Consider the following 9,503-nt stretch of genomic DNA (forward strand, 5'->3'; position numbering starts at 1 on the left):
AAGAATGAAATGGGCAATCCTCGTTTGAATCGGCGAGATAGACATCATGCATTGTGGGAACTGGTCCTGTTAAGGAAAAACATATCATCTCTCCACCGGTCAGACTGTTATGTGTAATGAACTGAACCCATCTTCGCCTCCCAAACGGGTCCTTGTTTGTCCTTTCTACTGTTCAATGTTGTAAGTGACCCCACGACACATAAAGGGCACATTCTCTTTCATTAATTCATCGAATTCTAGCCTAGCCCCCGCTCGAGAATACAATGGGAGCGACGGCTAGAGTGGGCCGGTTGAAATACCTCATAGATTGCCGAGTAACTTCATTGGGGTCTCGGGTCCGTCAGCTGCAAACAGCCTTGCCACCTGGCTGCTATTTGCCGGGTGCCCTCCACAGGGCTCTCGGCATACTGTGCATAAGCCGAGTTCCTTTATGTTTGCCGAGTATGTACCGGGCGGGGCTTGGTAGAGCTTCCCATGTGCCGTATCCTACTGTTTGCCAAGAGCTACACTCGGCTTACTTGCCTTTTACTGCAATCCCATGTTCTAGTACTCGGCAAAGAGCAAAGAACTCGGTAACGACGAATTTTCCAGTAGTGCTACTATGTTGTGTTTCTTCACTAATTTCAAACTGTATGTAGTCTTGTTTATATTAAAATATCCAAAACATGTTATATTTATGAAGAGAGGGAGTACAATCCAACAAACATAGGGAGCACGTACGCAGCAAATCTATATGAGTAACTATAACACAGGAAGGAGGAGGGAACTAATACACAGCAAATTTGTGCGTTCGATCTTATTTGTACTACGTCCTGCATGGTGCAGGCGTGAAAGCTACCAACATTACACGGCTTGCGAGCTTTGGGATCCTGGGGCGTGCTACCGCGGCGTCACGCGCGCCCGGAGCGGGGTCTTCATCACCTTGAAGAACCCATCCAGCTCTGTGAGGTCGACGCCTCCCCCCGCCGGCGGCGCCCACTCGAACTCACGTACGAGCGCCGCCACGAAGCTTTTGACATGCATGGTGGCGAGCGCTCCTCCCGGGCACGCCCTCCGCCCCGCGCCAAACGGCATCATCTTGATCTCCTTGGGCCCCGGCACCAGGCCCACGCCCTCCCCCTCGCCCCCAGCGAGGAAGCGCTCCGGACGGAACGCGTCGGGTTCCGTCCACGCATTCTTGTCCCTGCCGATCTCTCCCAGGTTGAAGTGCGCCCGCATACCCTCGGTCGGCACGGCGGCGACGGTGCATCCCAGGATTCCTGCGACCGCCTGATCGGGGACGTCGCGCAGCAACAGCGGAATCGGCGGGTGGAGCCGAAGGCTCTCGAGCACGACCGCGCGCATGTACTTCATCTGCCGGACGCGTGCCTCGGACAGTGCGCCCTCCACGGCGTCGACCTCGCGGCGGATCTTGTTCTGGACCTCCTGCTGGAGCATGAGGTGGGCGAGGGTCCACTCCATGCTGGACACCACGGTCCCTGGCCCAGCACCGAGGAACTCCGAGAGAAGGCTCACCAGCTCGTCATCTGTGAGAGGGCGCAGGGCCTTGCCGTCGGCTGTGTCGTGGTCGACGGGGACGCGGGCGTCGAGGAGGTGGTCTAGATACGCCGGCAGGCCACCGCTGAGCTTGGGATGACGGTTAGCGTTCCGTCTTGCGTTGACCAGAGGGAGGAAAAGCTCAGCCTGCTTGCCTCGGAAGGCGAGGAACCGGCGCCACCGCCTCCAGTGCAGCAGCTTCGCCGTCTTGGAGCTCGCAAAATCCTTGCTGCCATCAACGGCCAGCACAAAGGCCTGGAGCAAGTCACGCATGGCGCGTACGTGACCCTCGTCCACGCCGCTACCGAAGCACATGCGAGCCACCAGCGGAAACACGGCGGCGTTGAGGATGTCGCGGACGACAATCTCGCCGCCGCCGCCGACGCACCGGACGCGGAGGTCAGCAACGAGGGCATCCATGGCCTGGAGGCGCAGCGGGTCCGTGTGTCCAAGACGTGATGGGTGGAGGACCGCGGCGCTGAGGGTGCACCGGAGAACACGCCAACGCGGGCCGTAGGGCACAGACGTGAGGTTGTCGCTGTGACTGCGGCGATGCCCGCTGACGAGGGCCACGGGGAATAGGTTCAGCGGTCGGTTGCAGAAGGCATCAGCGTGGTCCATGAGCGCTCGGCGGGCGATGGCACGGTCGCGGATCTCGACGATCGGCTGTTGACCGTTATGGACGGCCCAAGCCCAAGCACGACGCCGGAAGACGGCAACTGCGCTGATGCACAACACAAAAGAAAGTAGCAACACAACTAGCATGAATTCCATGGCATCTATGTATCTGTATGTGCCTGTCTACACCCTTGGATATTGGCTGAGATGTTGCTGGGTTTATATAGATAGATGGGTAGATGTTGCCCACAGCAGCACCATGCATACAAGGTAACATTTTGTGATCATGACAGACTGGTGATCCAAGGTAACATTTTGTGTTTTTCCACCTTGCCCTTTTCCTGCAAACCTGCTTAATAACACTTTATTTGTTCCCATCCACTGTGCAGGACTCTGCCTTGGAGTTCCCTTGTGCATTCTTCTAGCCCTGTAGAGCTCTGTTATTTTCATGCGTACACACTTATCACTTGTATTACATGAGGGTCTTGTGGCCACCGTCTTCCTTTATGTACAAACTATAGTGCAGAACCGGGCAATAGCACCGGTCCGGTTCGGAAGGCCCTTTAGTGCCGGTTTAGGAACCGGCACTAAAGTGTGGGCACTAAAGCCCCCCCCCCCCCTTAGTACCGGTTCAGCATGAACCGGTGCTAAAGGGAAACCACGTGGCACGAGCCAGCTCCGGGGGCCGGGAGCCCTTTAGTACCGGTTGGTAACACCAACCGGTACTAAATGTTTGTGGGTTTTTGTTTTATTTTGTATTTTTCAATTAAATTTATGTTATTAATTTAATTTAGGATTGTTTTACGTTATAATGAGTTGTAGTCGTCGTCATCATCATCATCGCATATTAATAAATAAATAAACTCTAGCTAGCTAAAAATCATCATAGTCGTCTAATTACCACTATTTAATCATCATAGTCATTACCGCTACCTATCTAATCATCACCAACACTGGCTAGCTTAAAGAGGAAACATTCACTTTGTAACAGAAGCAAAGATATCATCAAGTTCAACATAATCATCACCAACATCGAAGTTCAGGACACGGACATGAGACAAGTACTAATTAAGAGCATGAACTAGTAGCTACTCCTGCTGCTCCCTCTCAGGTAGAATAGCATAGAACATGTATAGCTCTCCTGATTCATTATACTGGAGCATGCGGATGAATCTGTCTCCTAATCTTGGGTTGCGCTTCTCCTTACTGCCCTCTAGTACTTCTCTGCGATCGTTAACAATTTTGCTCCAATCTTTCACTATTAAGCATTCTTCGCTTTCAGAAATCCTGAATGCACTCATGTGCAATGTAGGAAATCTTGGTCGTAAACTAACCATTGACATGCGACCTTTTGTCTCGATCCACTGAGGCACAACTGTCATCGGAAGTCCCTGTTGAACAACATCGTATAGTAATTAATATACTAAGCAATGAAAGTTTAGCTTCAAAAATAATGTATGCAAAAGATGCACTAATTAAGGACAAATATTTAAAATCTTACCATCTTTCGATTATAGATGTGACCGTAGTTCAGTACCATCACCATTGGTCGCACGTTTTGAGTACTAACATTTCTAAGTTCAGAAAAAAAATTGTCTTGACATTATTAAGATCATCAAGCCATGAAACATAATGACTTATCTCCTCACAGTTTAGTTGAGCCCCGGGGCAGTAGTAGGTCCTGTCTACCAAGCGCCGGACATGTTTGCTTGAACCGAAATAAGCTGACAATACAAATTAGTTGTCAACTATTTTTGAATAAACTGTATCAAAGACATAAACATATGCATGCATGGTTGAGAAAAACTCACCAAATGGTAGAACTGGAGGCGTTTGCACATCGACCCAGATGTCTATATTACCTTCAATATCATCTTCTGGACGAATATCAAAGGTGATAACCATATCAGGCTCAAATGCATAAGCCTTGCATAGTGCTTGCCAAGTTTTGCATTCAAAATGGGTGTATGTGTCTCCATTATATAATTTGACGTTGAAATTATACCCATGCTCCATCTTCAAGTAAACTCTCTTTACCTCGATATCATCTGTAGCACTAAAACCTATCTTATCCAAGACAAAAATTCTTGCATGGCAGGGGATGCGCTAGTAGTATAGTGAAAATTTAAAATTATAAGTTGAAGCAAATGAAGCATAAGTTTTGCATTCAAATAATAATTGACAAAGTGACTTACTGTATCAACTTCGAATGTCTCATCCAGCTTGATGCTGAAGTGCCTACCATCAACAAGGAAATTTTTGTCGCACAGGCCGCGCTGGTCTTCACAGTGTTCGCACATAATGAAATCTTTTTCGTCGTCAGATGGCATTTCCTATGTTCATATAGGTGAAACATTAAACACCTATATCTAGCCAAATATATATTCATCTAACATTTGATATTAATATATCTAACTATATTCATCTCTAACAATTGACATTACTATATATTTAACTTTTCTATCTAATTCATCTAACATTCAACATGAATCTAACATTTATATAAACTCAAAATATATATAAAAATTAAATAAACAGAAAAACTCATTAATAAATAATATTTTAATTAGATCATTAAATCTCAGATATCTAAATTTTCTTACTAAAAATAAACTAGTTGTATTAATTATTGAACTAGTTCAAATCTCATTTGCTTCGACAATTATATTAATTATTATGTGTGTACGTATGTGTGTGTATGTGTGTGTATTAATTATTGTATTATAAGTTCAAATCTCATTTGCTTCGACAATTATATTAATTACTAAAAATAATATTTTAATTAGACCATCAAATCTCATTTGCTTAAACTAGTTGTATTAATTATTGAACTAGTTCAAATCTCAACTAAAAATAAACTAGTTATATTAATTATTCAACTATAGTTCTAATCTCTAGTTCGACAATTTTTCTATCTAAAGGACATCATTAATCAACACCAGGCGAGCAGCAGGAGAGAGGAGGCGCGCCGCCCAGCCCGCTAGGTATTTGTCCACTTTCGCAATCATTGGGAGGAAATCCTTGAATCTCAGCTTCTCCCACGACAAAGGCAGACCCATGTATGTTTGGCGGAAGGACCCAACTGCGCATCCGAGCGCACGGACCACCATCTCTTGTACTGCAGCATCGACATGAATCGGGACGAGGGTGCTCTTGGTGATGCCAGAGCTATTGGCAAACTGGTCAATTGCTTCCCTTGGCAGCGTGCTGAGCGTCGACAGAGATCACGATGTGGTTCCTCCTCGGGGCCAAACACGAATCAGGAGGTCAGTGGTTGCATGCCCAAGGTCGGTAAACTCCTCCCTTGCTCCCCACGTCCACATGTTGATGATCACGATCATGGCAATGTGAGAGAAGCACCAACACTTGAGTTTAATAGGGTTGATTTCTCTCATAGAATGAAGGATGCTGTAGAGAAATTGCAGCTTATGCGCAATGAGGTTAACAAGATTCTGCATGTTTGTGGCCCTATAACTGCCCCAGACATTGCCCAGAGTCGTCCCATCACTAAAGGTCGAATTGATGAGCCAAAACTATACGGGAGGGACCGCGTCATGAATAGCATCATACATGATATCACCAAGGGTCAATACTGTGACAAGGGTCTAACTATGCTTTCGATTGTTGGTCCGGGAGGAATGGGCAAGACAACTCTAATACAACATATATATCACAACCAACAAGTCCAGAATCATTTTCCAGTCAGAATTTGGATATGTGTGTCGCTAAATTTCAATCTAGTTAAGGTGTTTGAACAGCTTGAAACATGTACCCCTAACATTGAAAATGAAAAAAAATGACAGTACAACTGAGGAGCTGATTGCACAAAGATTAAAATCTAAAAGGTTTTTACATGTATTGGATGATATATGGCAGATTAGTAATGGGGCTGACTGGGAAAATTTGTTGTCGATACTCAATCAATCACAAGAAAAGGGATGCATGATTCTAGTCACGACTCGGTTTCAAGCACTAGCACAAAAGGTGAAAACAACCGGACATTCAATAGAACTGAATGGTTTAGAATCTAAAGAGTTTAGAAAGTTATTCTTTGCATTTGTCTTTGGCGATGAGCAATGTGCAAGGGATAAACATTTTTTGCTTGAGACCGGAGACAAGATAATGGAAAATTGAAGGGCTCCCCTCTTGCAGCAAAAACAGTTGGTAGATTATTGACTAAAGAACTTAGCTTGCGCCACTGGAGAAGGGTCCTAAAAAGTAAAGAATGAGAGAAGCAGTCCGATAAATATGAAATCATGCCTTCCTTGAAGCTTAGCTATGATTTTCTCCCTTTCCATCTGCAACAATGTTTTTCTTATTCCGCATTGTTTCCTGAAGATTACCGTTTCAGGAACCAAGAGCTCATAAACCTATGGATTGGGTTAGATATTTTGATAACCACTGGCCAAAATCAAACATTTGAAGATATAGGTTTGTGCAATTTAAATGAATTAGTCATCCATGGTATTTTCAAAGAAGAGGAAACTTGTGGTGATCTGTGGTATGTTATGCATGACCTACTACATGATTTGGCATTGAAAGTTGCATCTCATGATTGTCTCAGTCTATGTCTCTCTGATGTTGGATCGGTAGAAGTTAAGCCATCCACCCGTCACTTGTCTATAATCACAAAGGACTTGGGTGAATATAATGATGTGTCTGGTAAAAAAATTCAAGGTGAGTTGGAAGAACTAAAGGCGAGATTGAAGGTTAAACATTTGCAAAGTCTGATGTTATTTGGAGAAACGAGTGAAAATTTCGCCAAGATATTTGGTGATTTGTTTTGGGAAGCCAACGCTCTTCATGTTGTTTATTTGCCTGACATGATGTATCCCGTGGAGTTCATGTTACATAACTTTTCAGGACTTATCCATCTACAGTACCTGTGTTAAGGGACATGGGAGGAACAAATGCATTTACCACTTAACATCTCTAAATTTTATCATTTAAAGATTCTACATCTTCGTTCGTGGTGTGGCAATTGTGATTTGCCTAGAGAAATAAGCAACCTTACAAAATTGTGCCATTTTTATACCCGTTATGATGAGCTTCATTCTGATATTTATAATTTGGAAAAACTTAAACTCTTACAAGAGTTGAAGGTATTTCGAGTTAATAAAAATAGTGAAGGATTTGAACCAAAGCAACTAGAGATTTTGACCAAGCTAAGGGAGCTTGGCATCTACAACCTTGAGAAAATACATACAACAAAAGAAGCAGCCGAAGGAAACCTCACTAGGAAAGCCTACTTGAGAAGGTTAACATTGGACTGGGATCGTCAGCGATCTAGTGTTGATCCGGATGAGGAAGCAATGGTTCTTGAGGGCCTTCAACCAAATTAAAATCTTCAAATGTTGTGCATTAGAGGGCATGGAGCCCCTTCTTGTCCAACATGGCTGGGTGATGAGTTCATTGTTGAATCTCTAAGATCTCTTTATCTTCATGGTGTTTCATGGGTAGCGAAGGCATGGGATCTTCATGAAATGAGGTTGCAGGATATTGGCAAACAAAAGGAGCTCTTTATAGAGAAAAGCTTCTGTATGCTAATAAAGCTTATAATCATTGACTTGTGAAGTTTTAAAAAATGGGTTTTCCCAGCTAAACATGATCATATGTTCCCTCTTTTGGAAGTGCTGATTATTAAAGAGTGTCCGGAACTCTTGGGGTTGCCTTTCTCAAACCACACTATTTCCCCAGATTGGCTTCCCAAACTACAAGAGCTTGAGATACTGAACTGTGCACAGTTCTTGTCAGTGACTCCCATCTCTTGGATTGACTCCCATCTCTTGGATTGAATGGTTGCGTTGCGTGACGATGAAATGTGTGAAGCTACTAGAGGAGTTTGTGTACTCAAAATCATTTGATGGAGTAAAATTGGAAATTGTTGGAAAAGGCGATCTACACAGCTTGCATCAAGTGTTAGTTTTCGACAAAGAAACTGTTCTTGAGAAGTTGACACTCAATAGGTGCCCACCTCTGGAGTTGAAGCACCTTCTGATGCTCACCTCGCTGAAAAGATTGATTGTAAAAAGTTCAGATGGTCTGTTTGGAGCACTAGTAGGTCAGGGTGATGTAGAACGACAACTCCCCTTTGAGTATATCAACATCAATGGCTTAAAAGGTGATAGTAGGGGAGAATTGACAGAGCTCCTCCCCCACCTTCCAAAAGCTCTCCAAATTGAAAATAAGGGAGTTGGACATCTTGGGATGCCCAGAGCTGGTCACAGTGGACTCACCAACTCTTGTTTCTGGAGGAGGATGGCTTCTAGCCTTGCGATCCGTCCAGAGATTAAGAATAGAGTTTCCCCTGAAGTTTCTATCCAACTTCACGTTTTCCGGCCACATTTTCCCTTCCTCCCTCCAGTTTCTGAACCTTGTGCGTGTGGAAGGCATGCGGACACTAGAGCCCCTCTCAAACCTCTCCTCTCTTACCAGATTAGAATTGTGGAATTGTGGAGAGGATCTGAAATGTCAGGGCTTGCGGTCTCTTCTTACCACCGGAGGCCAGCTCAACATATTAAAAGTCTTTGGCAGCCCTAGATTCTTCGTTGGTTGGGATCCCAATCCCACACAGGCTTTGGAGGACGTCGAAGGACAAGAGCCGCAAACACAACTTGTTTCATCAGCATTGCGGGTGCTCCAGACGGATGACGTCGCCGGACTTCTTGTTGCACCCATTTGCAGCTTCCTCTCTTCCTCCCTCACCGAGCTGGAACTTAGTGGATATGGGTCAGAAGGGATGGAGCTCTTCAGGATGGACCAAGAGGACGCCCTTCAGCTCCTCTCCTCCCTCCAACAACTTCAGTTTTCTGGTTTCCATGATCTTCAGCAACTCCCTTCAGGGTTGCATAACCTTACCGACCTCAAGATATTATCATTCTTCGACTGTCCGGTTGTTTTGTCATTGCCCAACGATGGCCTCCCCAGATCACTGCAAGAGCTAGTTGTCTACTACTGCTGCAGCAAGGAGCTAACACAACAGTGCATGGGGTTAGTGGGAACCATCCCAGAAATCATAATAGATTGATCCAAGGTAACTCAAACATGCTTTCATGCTTTTTCACACATTGCCTTGTGGTTGTTCCTGCAATGCTGCTTAAGAGCATTGTGTTTGTTCCCACCCACCATGCAGGACTCTGCCTTGTACATTCTTCTAGCCTTGTAGAGCTCTGCTTTTTTCATGCAAACACACTTGCCACATTCATGACATGAGAATCTTGTGGCCGCCGTCGTTCTACCTATACATTAATCTGGTAAGCATATCTAAACTGTAACTTTACTTCTGTTGTACAGTATCAATTATATCCACTTCGACTTGTACTTGTTGAAAAAATATAATCACTTCGACT

General features: G+C 44.8%; 1 protein-coding gene and 1 pseudogene across 1 annotated transcript; one reads left to right on the forward strand and one right to left on the reverse strand.

The window, feature by feature from the left end:
• Positions 1-695: 695 nt before the first annotated feature.
• On the reverse strand, positions 696-2,180 carry LOC119358531 (cytochrome P450 89A2-like). The gene has a single exon (XM_037625027.1). It carries the CDS (start codon positions 2,155-2,157, stop codon positions 880-882), a length of 1,278 nt encoding a protein of 425 aa, XP_037480924.1. The 5' UTR covers positions 2,158-2,180; the 3' UTR covers positions 696-879.
• A 3,105-nt stretch (positions 2,181-5,285) lies between these two features.
• Positions 5,286-9,181, forward strand: LOC119352586 (annotated as a pseudogene).
• The last annotated feature ends 322 nt before the right edge of the window (positions 9,182-9,503 follow it).

This window comes from Triticum dicoccoides, chromosome 2A (genome assembly GCF_002162155.2).
Source record: "Triticum dicoccoides isolate Atlit2015 ecotype Zavitan chromosome 2A, WEW_v2.0, whole genome shotgun sequence".
NCBI lineage: Eukaryota > Viridiplantae > Streptophyta > Magnoliopsida > Poales > Poaceae > Triticum > Triticum dicoccoides.